The sequence below is a fragment of the Sphaerodactylus townsendi genome, linkage group LG15 (genome assembly GCF_021028975.2).
Source record: "Sphaerodactylus townsendi isolate TG3544 linkage group LG15, MPM_Stown_v2.3, whole genome shotgun sequence".
NCBI lineage: Eukaryota > Metazoa > Chordata > Lepidosauria > Squamata > Sphaerodactylidae > Sphaerodactylus > Sphaerodactylus townsendi.
The window spans coordinates 22886858-22898932 of NC_059439.1; the positions used below are offsets into that span (position 1 = coordinate 22886858).

Consider the following 12075-nt stretch of genomic DNA (forward strand, 5'->3'; position numbering starts at 1 on the left):
CTGGCATTAATAAATCACGCCTGTATTTATGATACTAGAGGAAAGCATTATTTAACAAAACATACTCTTATAACCTCATGAACAGAGATGGTTTTAACCAAGTTAAAAACATGGGGTAAAGATGAAATGTGTTAGGTTAAGAGGATTTAACATCAAAACTGATCACCTGCTCATAGGAGATAAATTTCAGTGGATCACTGATAGACCAGGTGTATTGCGAGAGGATTCTTAGACTTGCTCTAAGTGTTCTTAATTCCTCATGTGAATGTTACTTCGGCCATTCTATGGCCCGCTTCAATAGGGAGTGCATGGAGGCCCGTGGATTGGCAAAAAAACACTCATCCCCAGGCTGCCATTCGGGACAGGGGGGGCACAGGGCTGCTTCACAGCTCGCGAGACTGCCCCTCACGCTTCGCCCATCTCCAGCCCCAGCCGGCAAGGTTTCCACGAGTGCTTTGGAAGGCGCGACTTTGTTATGAAAACGCTGCTGGAAGCCGCTGCCTGCGTCTTAACGGGCTGGCGCCTGGCGGGCGCTTTCCCACACTCCCTCCCCTGCGCCCACCTTGCATCTATGGCGGACATTCTCCGGTTCATACCGCCGAGGTTCCTGGGGACATGTTCTTCCGCCCCGCTCGGGCGACGCTGGAGCAGCGTATGCCAGGAGGTCAGGGAGCAGTGGTCCTCCAGGTCTTCCGGTGACGACGCTGCCGAGGTCTGCTCTGGAAATCGATGCCGGGTCGGTTCTGGCTTATTTATGGCGTCTGCAGCTGGCTATCCCGGTTTCTTTCTAGAGACAGTTCATGCTTAAGCGAAAGACGGTCCCAAGCGTTGCTGTAATCCTAATAGTCGGCCTGCAATGAAATCGCTGGACTCCAGCCAGCTTCCACCTCCATGCTGGAAACGGCAGGCTCATGTTATTTTGACTGGCACCCGGGTTGTAAAATGAACTCAAAATCTCTTCATGAACTGAGGTACGCTCCTGGAAAATTCCCCCATAAATTCCAGATGTTTTGTGAGGGCATTATATTTCTAGATGTGGACACCTAGCTGTTAGATTCAAGTACAGTAAAACCCACAGAGATCAACTAGGTTTTCACAGAGATGCAAAGCTCCTTGCATTAGGTGTATCAGATACTCCTATCTGATACTCCCTTTAATATATGGTATCTCACAAACGGTGCTTTGACTCCTGAAACTGATAGCTTGAAAATCTTGTAGGTGTCTAAGCTACAACTGAACTCAATTCTAGTTAAGTTCTTTGTTTCCAGCTGTAGCATGAACTTATATATCTCTTCATTAATTGAGGTAATCTTTTAAATAAAACTGACTGCAGCATGAATGGTAGCTCAAATCATAGCGCTTTAGCAGCTGGGGACAGTGTCTCTACCACACTGCCATGGCATCTCAAAAAGCAACAACAACCAAAAATCCCCCAGCCATATGGAAAGTTCTTCCTAGCCCAAAATAGAGTTACACTGCCCTTTTGGGTGACATAACTCCGAGATTTGTTCCATGGCATTCCTATCTCCAAAACCCATGTGGGAGCTGTCTAAACTTGGCTCCTTCCCAGGGACTGCCCCATTCCACCACCCCCTCACTCTGGCACCCACTTGGATGCCAGCCTAGTGGCATGGTTGTGACCACTTCCAGGCTTTGCCACCACAGAGCTGTGGGGCACCTGGAAGCCAGCATCTTTGCCATCTTCAGCAGTAGGGATGCCATTTCCACTGGCAAAGAAGGCAACGATACTGGCGTGGTGCTCCACCACTCCCAGAAGCTGTTTCACTTCCTCTCCCAGATCGGGCTGTAAGAGTTTTACATTCTATATATGCAGAGTTTTTCTTGATTCTTTCCCCCCTTATTTGTCAAAAAATAGAAATAGAATACTGACCTCCCCACGCTGTCTTGCAATTAAATTAAAATTAAAGTTAAACTTGTCGTCACGATTCTATTTTCTGCACAAATATATGTGTGTGTGTGTGTGTGTGTGTGTGTGTGTGTGTGTGTGTGTGTGTGTGTGTGTGTGTGTGTGTGTGTGTATGTATATATATATATATATATATATATATATATAAAAGAAGGAAACCAGGAGTCCTAATAGGCTTTAAAAAAACATGAAAAACAAAATGTGACATTTAGTCAGTTGGGGAAATGACTTAATTTATATGATGCTGGTTTACACTTAGACTCCTTCCACACATGCAGAATAATGCACTTTCAAACTGCTTTCAATGATTTTTGAAGCTGTGCGGAATAGCAAAATCCACTTGCAAACAGTTGTGAAAGTGGTTTGAAAAGGGGCCTTAGGCTGATTCCGCATGGGCCAAAAACAGTAGTGTGAAAACGGAGTGAAAACAGTATAAACCCTCTTACACCGTTTTAAACCCTTTTATACCATTGTCACACTGTTTTCACACTGCTGTTTTTGGCCCATGTGGAATCAGCCTTAGATTCTCAGAAATATTTTTATCAGAGGCCCCTTCCGCACAGGCAAAATAATGCGTTTTCAAGCCACTTTCACAACTGTTTGCAAGTGGATTTTGCTATTCCGCACAGCTTCAAAGAGCACTGAAAGCAGTTTGAAAGTGCATTATTCTGCATGTGCGGAATGAGCCAGAGTAAATTAGGGTAGGTAAGTTCCTGTCTCCCATTTTACAACTGACAGTTGCATAATGTTGATTTAAACACCTATTTAACTCTAGACTTAATTGTTTTACGCTCTTCCCTTTAGATAGTAATATCTACTTCAAATGCAAAGCTACAAATGGCTTATGGAGGGATTCTGCTGAGGCTGGGTGCTGGGCTGGCATTGCTGATAATTCATGCAACCTCTTAGAGTTTGTAGACAGAAGAAATAGAATAGAATCACTTACCAGATATGTGGCGATTCATCCCATTGGAGCAATATGCCCCCCAAAAAACAAACACCCTTTGATTAAATGTCCAGAATGGCCTATTATTCCACCCATGCAATATTTAACTCAAACACTTCCAGTCTCCATTTTTCTAAGTATGCTTGCATTGATTCATTTGTCCTTTCTTCTCACCTAGGCTACACCATGACAAAGAAGACGCACTGACACAATGGTTTCTAATTCGTTTAGGTCCTTTGTATTACCATGACCAAATGCTTCCTTGAAAGGTTATCTCCAAAGACTTGACCAACTTGGGAAAGCTTTTCTAGTACAAACATGAAAAAAAAAACATTCCCAAAAAGTACTGAAGTTTTCTGAGTTTATTCTCTCCATGGATTTGCATTTAAGCAATACTAAGAGAATGCCTCTGAGAATCAAACCATAAATGAACTTAGGAAGCATGTATAATTCACAATTATTAGAGTACGTTCCCTCATTAAAAGCTATTACAGTTCAGTTGGAATTTAATTTTAATTTTTCCGTCTACCATGTTTGACTCATTACTGCTTATAATTTGAAAATTCTGATCATGGATATAGTTCAGATCCTGATGTATTACTCTCACAGTTTTAGCTATAGATAATCATGCTCTAGCTTGGAGTATCTCGGGAGTATTTAATGGGCAGTTGGTGTGTTATCACTACCAGTCATAGAATTCTAAATAAGCAGGTAATATAGAAAAATTAAAAATTTCTGTGATATCATGCAATGTATAGCAGAATGTGTATTAGGGGTGAGCACCATTTTTTTCAGAATTTTTCAGATTTAAGTATAATTGACCCCAACATTTTTGGTAAATCTGAAACAAGCCAAATACCGTACTGATAGGTTTTGTGTGTGTGTGTGTGTGTGTGTGTGTTGGCTTTTTTCAGATATGTGAAATTTTTCAGATCCATTACACTCTATGGGAAATATTTGCAGAGTTTGTGGTGGGGGGAGGGCATTAGAGGTAGAAGCACCAAATTTACAGCTTAACTGCTGGTGACTTTTCATATGGGCACTTCCAAGCATTTCCATTTTCCCTCCATTTGGGGGACAATAAAATTTGACCTTCTGACCAAATCTGGGAGATCTTCCAAGTCACCAGCATCTATGCTGCAATTTGTTGGGGGGGGGGGGGAAAGCCCTTCCAAGAGCCCCAGAAAAATTGCCTATAATCTATAATAGAGCAGAGGGGTTTAAGGGTTCCTTTTGAAGCCCATGAAAAATCCTGAAAAGCTGAAAAAATCATTTTTGTTTGTTTGTTTTGGCTTTTCAGCTGTGGCTTTTTCCAACTTCTATCAAAATCCATCTTTTTAAGCTAAAAACAAAATTGAAAATTGAAATTCAGGTTTACTTTTGTTCATGATTGCCTAATTCTCATCCCTAATGTCTGCTGAAATAGTAGTGTATATCTAACTGCACAGGCATTGTAAACTGAATGAGTAACTGTATACACTAAGATTTCAGTCCAGTAGCACTCAGAGACCAACTAGTTTATTGGGATATCAGTTTTTGAGAGTCAAAATCCCCTTTATCATGGATTTCCTCAATCAGAAAGACTGAGGATCGTGTGTGTGTAATTGACATTACTGGAACAAAAGTTTCCTCACATAAAAATAATACCGATAGCTGATTTCAGTGCAATAGTGGTTAATGATATCTCATATCTCATTAGGAGATCAGGACTTGACCAGGAAGAGTTACAAGTAATTTCCACCCCTTCTTTTAGGTGATCAAAGCAGAGGTGGGATCCAACCAGTTCTCACCACTTCTCTAGAAGTGGTTACTAATTTTTTCTGAGTGCCGAGAAGGGGTTACTAAAGCAACTTCCCTGCCCAATAGGGACTGGAGGTGTGTGTATGCAGTGGTGCCACTTTTTGAGTCCCACCACCATCGGAACCTGTTATTAACATTCTTGGATCCCACCACTGGATCAAAGGATATTGTCTCTAGACCCTGCTGGCATTAGTCTGGCCAGATTTTCTTTTTTTCAATTTAACAACATTTGGCTAAATGGATTAGTAAATTTTGAGAACTTGGATGAACTTGGAATTAACATTAAAAACTTCGGAAGATCCAGCCAAAGTCTGTACAGTTTATGCAGATTTTAAAATGTATACTTTTGCATAAAACCACAGAACACATAATAAATTCTTGGTTCATCTCCAGTAGAAGCAATTTCTCAAGGCCGCCTTCACATCTTTGTTTCGTAGCGTGTAGATAAAAGGGTTCAGCAATGGAGTCACAATAGTACTCAGGATGTTCACAATTTTGGTCATTTCTGAAGATGTCCGTTTAGAAGGCTTGACAAACAGAAAGATGGTGGCACTGTACCATATCATCACAACCGCAAGATGCGAAGAGCATGTAGAGAAAGCCTTTTGCTGTCCTTTGGTAGAAGGGATGTGCAGAATGGTGGAAATGATGTATATGTAGGAAAGAAAGGTTATCAAGCATGAGCCCAAGATGACAACGAACGATATCACAAATGCTGCCATCTCAATGGCATAGGTGTCAGTGCAAGAGAGGACTATCCAGGAATCAATACTACAGTAAAAGTGGTTAATCACATTGGGCCCACAGAAGGACAGTCTTGTGATGAGAAAAGCTGGTATGCAAATAACAAGGAATCCACACAGCCAAGAGCTGAGTGCCAGTTTACCAGAGAGGCTGAGGTCCATTATGGTGCTGTAGTGCAGAGGGTAACATATGGCCAAATATCGGTCATAAGCCATAGCCGATAGCAGGAAATATTCTGTGAGCCCAAGGGCAAAAACAAAGTACATTTGTAGAATGCAGCCAGTGAAAGAGATGTTTCTGCTCCTCCCTAGAATAATGGCCAGGGCCTTAGGAATAGAAGCTGTTGTGTACCATATCTCCAGGAAAGAGAGATTGCAAAGGAAGAAATACATGGGAATGTGGAGGCGCTGGTTTGCTATCACTAGAATAAAGATGGTCACATTTCCCAATACGGCAAGGATATACATAACTAGAAAGAGTGTAAAGATGAACTGTTGTAAATATTGAGACCCAGGGAAACCAAGAAGGATAAAATAGAGCACTCTCGTATCATTCTGTCTATCTAGGTTGTGCTCCCTCATTTGTCCTTTTTTACCTGTTGAAACAAATACCTGAATTAACATACTGGCATTTATAAATCACACTTTTATTTGTGACACTGAAGGAAAGCAAAGTCTAACAAATCTTCCTCTTATAACCTTATGAACAGAGGAAGCTTTAACCTAGTTAAAAACATGGTGTTATGCTGAGATTTATTTGGGTTAAGAAGATGTCACACCCAAACTGATCTCACCTGCTGAGAAGAGATACATTTCAGTGGATCACTGATGGGCCAGGTGAATTGGGAGAGGATTCTCAGACTTGCTCTAAGTCAGTGGTGGCGAACCTATGGCACGGGTGCCAGAGGTGGCACTCAGAGCCCTCTCTGTGGGCACATGCAAATAGAATGCCCCACCCCCCACACATTTAGGCTGGCCTGGGCCAATGGGCTCAATTATTAGCATTAAACCTAAGACCTAGTTTTGGGGAAGCAGTGTAGGGAACCCTGTTAAGCACTTTTAAACCCCACTGATTTTCATGCGAAGACCAAAACCGCAATCCTTTACACCTGGGAATAAGCTCAGTTGCTGGCAATGGGGCTTGCTTCTGAGTAATCCCTCCTAGGGTCGTGATTCACCCGTTGGAAGACTTGCATGGTTGCTTCAAAGCAGCCACCAAGTGACTCCTGAGTAATGCACACCTTGGAGCCAACCATTTTTTCTAAACTAAAACCTCAGTATTCAGGTTAAATTGCCGTGTTGGCACTTTGCGATAAATCAGTGGGTTTTGGGTTGCAGTTGGGCACTCAGTCTCAAAAAGGGTCGCCATCACTGCTCTAAGTGTTCTTCTTCTCATGTGAATGTTTTCGCCTCATTCTATGTTATTTGACTGCAGTTGTAAAATGAACTCACAGTCTCTTCATGAACTGAGGTAATGTTTTAGCAAATTTCCTTATACATTCCCGATGTTTTGTGATTGCATGTGATTGCTCTGTGTGGACATCTAGATGTTAGATTCACCAGATAATATCCTGCCACTCTTGTGGAGGAGTGGGGAATTAAACCCTGTTCTCCAGATTGGAGTCCGCTTGCTCTTAACACCTGCACCATGCTGGCTGGGTCACTGGCGTTATTGGTAATTTTTGAAACCTCTCTGAATTTGTAGACAGAAATGATAGAATAGAATCACTTAGGCTGATTCCGCACACGCAGAATAATGTACTTTCAAGCTGCTTTCAGGGCTCTTTGAAGCTGTGCGGAATGGCAAAAACAGTTGTGAAAGCAGCTTGAAAGTGCATTATTCTGCGTGTGCGGAATGAGCCTTACCAAATATACGGTGGTTAATATAGAGCAATATGCCAAAAAGAAAAAAAAAAGAGAGCAATATACCAATCTTCCCCCTTTGATTTAATATTCATAATGGTCTATTATCCCACTCATGCAATATTTAACACAAACACTCCTGGTCTCCATTTTTCTAAGTATGTTTGTATTGATTCATTTGCCTTTTTTCTTACCTAGTCTAAATGGTGAGCGAGAGGTCTGCCGACACACTCGTTTCTAATTCGTTAAAGCTCTTTATATCACCATAACCAAATGCTCCCTTGAAAGGTTATCTCCAAAGACTACATCGACTTGTGAAAGCTCTTTCTAACAGTTTTTGCACAAGTATAAAAAATAACATTTCCCATGAAGCTCTGATGTCTTTTGAGTTCAATTCTCTCCATGGATTTGGATTTAAACAATACAAAGAGAATGCCCGAGAGAATTACACAGTAAATGCTATGGTAGTATGCTATTGAGATGTAAGTCGCTGTCTCCCATTGTTCTCAGGCTGCTAGGAATGTCATTATATGAGTATTGTTTATAATTTGTGATGTTATTTTATGATTATTGTTGGTTATTATGCGATGTTATGGGATGTAGTGATGTATTATGTTGATGCTGTACTATTATAAATCCAATGTCGGCAAGCTGTATGTATTACAGCTAGGATGTTGGGTTAAAATACTATGGCCGTGTCTGCACGGGCAATTCAGGGCGGCCTGGAGACGGTAAAAACACCGTCTCCAGGCCGCCATTCGCACAGGGGGCACAGCTGCAACACAGCTGCGCCGCCCTCGCGCCGCCCGGCCGGCCTGAAGGCGGCGTTTCCCCAGAGCGCTTCCCAGCGCTCTTTTGAAGCCGCATGGCGCTAAACGCTACCCGGCCGAATGGCATGACTTCATGCGCCTCCCCACCGGCACTCACCTTCTCGGGCCTCCGTGGCGCCGGGGACTATCACCTCGCCTCTGCGCCTGCTTCAGGCGGGCAGGGCTAAGCGTCCCCAGGCCTCGGCGACGCCAGGCCCGAGGTGTAGAACCCGAATTCGGCTGCCCAGTTGCGCCCGGCTCGTGGCGCCGGCTGCCCAGGCTACTTCAAGGACCGTCCATGCAGGCTCGTCCCAGCGTCGCCAGGTCGGCGCCAACGCCGATATTCATTTATTTATTCATGCCATGTTATGCCATGTTATTCAATTCCTGTTTATTTAATCATGGACAATCTAAAGTAAAGTATAATCAAATCTCTCAGCAAGCATGTATTGTTCGTAATTATTATTTATTTTATTTATATTTATATTTATTTATATTTCAAATTTATAGGCCGCCTCTTCCCCAAGGGGCTCGAGGCGGCTTCCAACATGGCTGTTCTCTGACAGCAGCTCCAACAGCATAAATTAACACATTTAAAATCCAGCATAAATTAACACATTTAAAATCCAGCAACAATCATATACAATTTAAACAATAAACCAATAAAACGGTAAAAACGGGCGCCCAATCCCAAGGCTAAAAGGGAGAATTAAATAATAGAAGAGGAAAAAGGGGGGAGCGGCGGCCCCAGATAGAATCAACAGTGTTCCTTATTACTGTTCCTTATTAAAAGCCTGTTCAGTTGGATTTTAATTTTAATTTTCCAGTCTGCCATGTTTGTTTCATTACCACTGATAATTTGAAATTTCTGATCCTAGATATAATTCAGATTCTTCAGTATAATTTATTGCTCTCCCAGATGGGCAGCCTCACCCAAGGTGCCGGCCACCTGGCCTTGGTGACATGGCTGTCCCAACCCATCAGTACCAAAGTGGCTTCCCAGCAACATGGGGAGACTTAAAATGCTGAAAGTCTCCCTGCCACCAAAAAGACCCCATTGGGCTGAACAAACCTATGTCAACCTTTATTATTTTTTAAAAAAAGTTTTGTATTAAGTTTTTAAGCAACTACACAACATAACTAAAACAATATATGCAGTTCTATGGTGAGCCAGTCACCCTAATACTAAAAAACTATGGTACTTACACAGTAATACCAGAAAAACAACAACGATTTGACTTCCTTCCTAGGACGCATTGCAAAATCTATTTTCTTTTTATCCTGTTATAGGAGTTAACCCACTGATTTAGTTCTTCTTTTCCTGTTTTGGTTGTTCTAACTGCCATCTATTTATAGATTTATTTGTATGATTGATACCATTGAATTCCTTTGCTTCGTGCTATGTTGCATATTTGAAAAACTTTATTATAGTTTGGGTGCTGTGTGGTTTCCGGGCTGTATTATATTTTTATTATAGTTGACGTTCACCACTTAGGAAGCATGCTTGAAATATATTGGGTAATGGCTCTCCTTAAAGTAATTTTATCTGCTGTTCAAAGATAATATCTGATCAACTCTTGGAAACTAGAGGCTCCAGACTTATATGAGCCCTGGGTGTAGACCTTCAGCTGGTGATGAGGGAGGTGACATAGCTTGGTGGCTTGGCCTGGGCTGCCTTTTTCCTCTTTTTTCTCCTATGAGCACTTTGCCTCCAATCTTCAGGTATTTTCTACCTGGGAGCTGGAAACACTATCTCTTTTCCACCAACAGTCAACATACCTTTATCAGTCTGTTTTAAGCTTTCCCTCTTTGCACTCTCAGCAACCTGTATGTAGGAAAAATGGCTCTTTTTTTTGGTGGCAGGTGCTGGACCAGGCCTATTTACATGGTAGGGAAACCTCAAGGACCTGAGGGGAGGTATCTCACTTTCCCCTCTGTCTCCTTGCTACACTAGTTGCTCTTCCTGTCCCTGTGACATTCTCTGCTTCTTAGCCATTCACTTTTATCTGCCCCCATCCTCAGCCATATTTATTATTTATTCACTTATTTTGTACCTTTCTTCCCACTAGAGACCAAAGCAGCTTACATTATTTTTTCTCCTCCTTTTTATTCACACAAGTTTGTGTGGTAGGTTAGGCTTAAAACATTTGAATGGCAGCCAATCACCCAATGAGCTTCCACAGAAAGATGGACATTTGAATAGCAAAGTGAGAGGCTTGGATTCTGATCTGAACTGATTTTTACCAGGATTTTCCCCCTTAGAAATCCACAGGAGACCAGAAATTGGATAAGTTTTAATACTTTTATTGAACAAAATAATAAATGTTATACACTCAGGTTGTCAAAAATACACATGCTTAAACATACAGAGAGACAGAGACAGAGAGACAGAGACAAAGAGGGAGGGAGGGAGGGAGGGAGGGAGGGAGAAAGATATTCAAGAAGTCCAGGAGTTAGATTCAAAAGTAATTCCATTGCTGGTTGCTCCTTCATGCAAGGAGATTTCCACTGGAGAGCTTCACTGTTCGGAGAACAGAAGCACCTATTTATTAAAGATTTATGTCTGATTGAAGGTCAGAGACCAAATCTTTCTTAGTGTGACTAACTAGGGAAGTGGAGATAATATCAGGCTTCCGAAGCAGTTGGGAAGGCAGCTGGCCTGGACAACAGATCAACCAATTGATTTGCAGCAATCACCATGTTATCACCACCATTCATAGGTCAATAGACTTATCAAGGAAGGTCAAGGGATCTATTGTCTCTGGAAGAAAAACTCTGGAAGGTAATGTCTAAGGCCCTATCTGCACATACAGAATAATGCACTTTCAATCCACCTTCAATGCTCTTTGCAGCTATGCGGAATAGCAAAATCCACTTGCAAACAATTGTGTGGAAGGGGCCCAACAAATGGAAGCAAGCTGGAACACTCATTGTCTGTCCATATCATGCAGTCTCGCAACAAACAACTGCCTACTGGGAAATCTGTGAACCGCCTCTGGTCTTTTCTTCACAGCACAAACAAAATGTTTGCAGGATGTTGGGGAGGGGGCAGGGACAGCTTTTCTGCAGGTCTTTTTCCACAAAACTGTTTGCAAACATTTTATTTTTGCTCAAAATGGTTCTTTCTTCTGAAAACACTAAACTAGGGTCTGTTTCACTAGGACCTGACATTTTGTGTTTTCCCACAATATGATTCTATTTTATCAATATGTTACATGCTTTAATTTTAAAAAAAAATGTTATGTTGCAGTACAAATCTCCCATCTGAAACAGCAATAAAGTATTTTACATCTATTCTGATGATTTTTGTTAGCCTAGTATGTTCTGAGATGGCTTCACAGAGGGAACAACCCCAAGCAAATCTACTAAGATGTATACACCATTTAATTTGGTGGGGCTTATTCCCAGGAAAGTGTTCTTAAGAAATTTGAGGGAATATCTGCTATCACAAGTCCCACATTTTAAAAATCTGTACACATTGCTTAAAAGTTTACAAATAATAGGTTGGGGGCCTGCAATACATTAGGCTGACTAAGGGAGCAGCAGTGGCATAGGAGGTTAAGAGCTCATGTATCTAATCTGGAGGAACCGGGTTTGATTGCCAGCTCTGCCGCCTGAGCTGTGGAGGCTTATCTGGGGAATTCAGATTAGCCTGTACACTCCAACACACGGCAGCTGGGTGACCTTGGGCTAGTCACAGTTCTTCAGAGCTCTCTTAGCCCCACCTACCTCACAGGTGAGGGGGGAAGGGCAAGGAGATTGTAAGCCCCTTTGAATCTCCTGCAGGAGAGAAAGGGGGGATATAAATCCAAACTCTTCTTCTAATTCTGTATTGGCTAAAGGGTGAACTGACCATCACTTCTCTTCATAAATCTTTTGAAGGTGGTTTCTGAAAATTCTAAGGTTCTCATCCTAATTCACTTAAAGGAATATCTGAAAGCGATACAGAGGTACTTTCTCAGTCAATTTTAAAAAATCACAAGGAAA

The 12075-nt window shown here is 41.9% G+C and overlaps 1 protein-coding gene across 1 annotated transcript; it reads right to left on the reverse strand.

Annotated features, from left to right (window-relative positions):
• Window positions 1-405: 405 nt before the first annotated feature.
• On the reverse strand, window positions 406-5998 carry LOC125444128 (olfactory receptor 6F1-like). Its single transcript, XM_048516566.1, has 4 exons — window positions 5090-5998; window positions 3119-3180; window positions 1607-1727; window positions 406-771 (listed from the first exon to the last, which is right to left on the reverse strand). The coding sequence occupies exons 1-4, from the start codon at window positions 5996-5998 to the stop codon at window positions 406-408; spliced, it is 1458 nt and encodes a 485-aa protein (XP_048372523.1).
• Window positions 5999-12075: the final 6077 nt, after the last annotated feature.

Coding starts and splice junctions, on each gene's coding strand:
- LOC125444128 (XM_048516566.1), bottom strand. CDS start 5,998: ATGAGGGAGCACAACCTAGATAGACAGAATGATACGAGAGTGCTCTAT. Junction 1,728..3,118: donor CAAGGAAGCATTTGGTCATG/GTAATACAAAGG, acceptor CTTCTTTGCCAG/TGGAAATGGCATCCCTACTG. Junction 772..1,606: donor CTAGGCTGGCATCCAAGTGG/GTGCCAGAGTGA, acceptor AAACCGGGATAG/CCAGCTGCAGACGCCATAAA.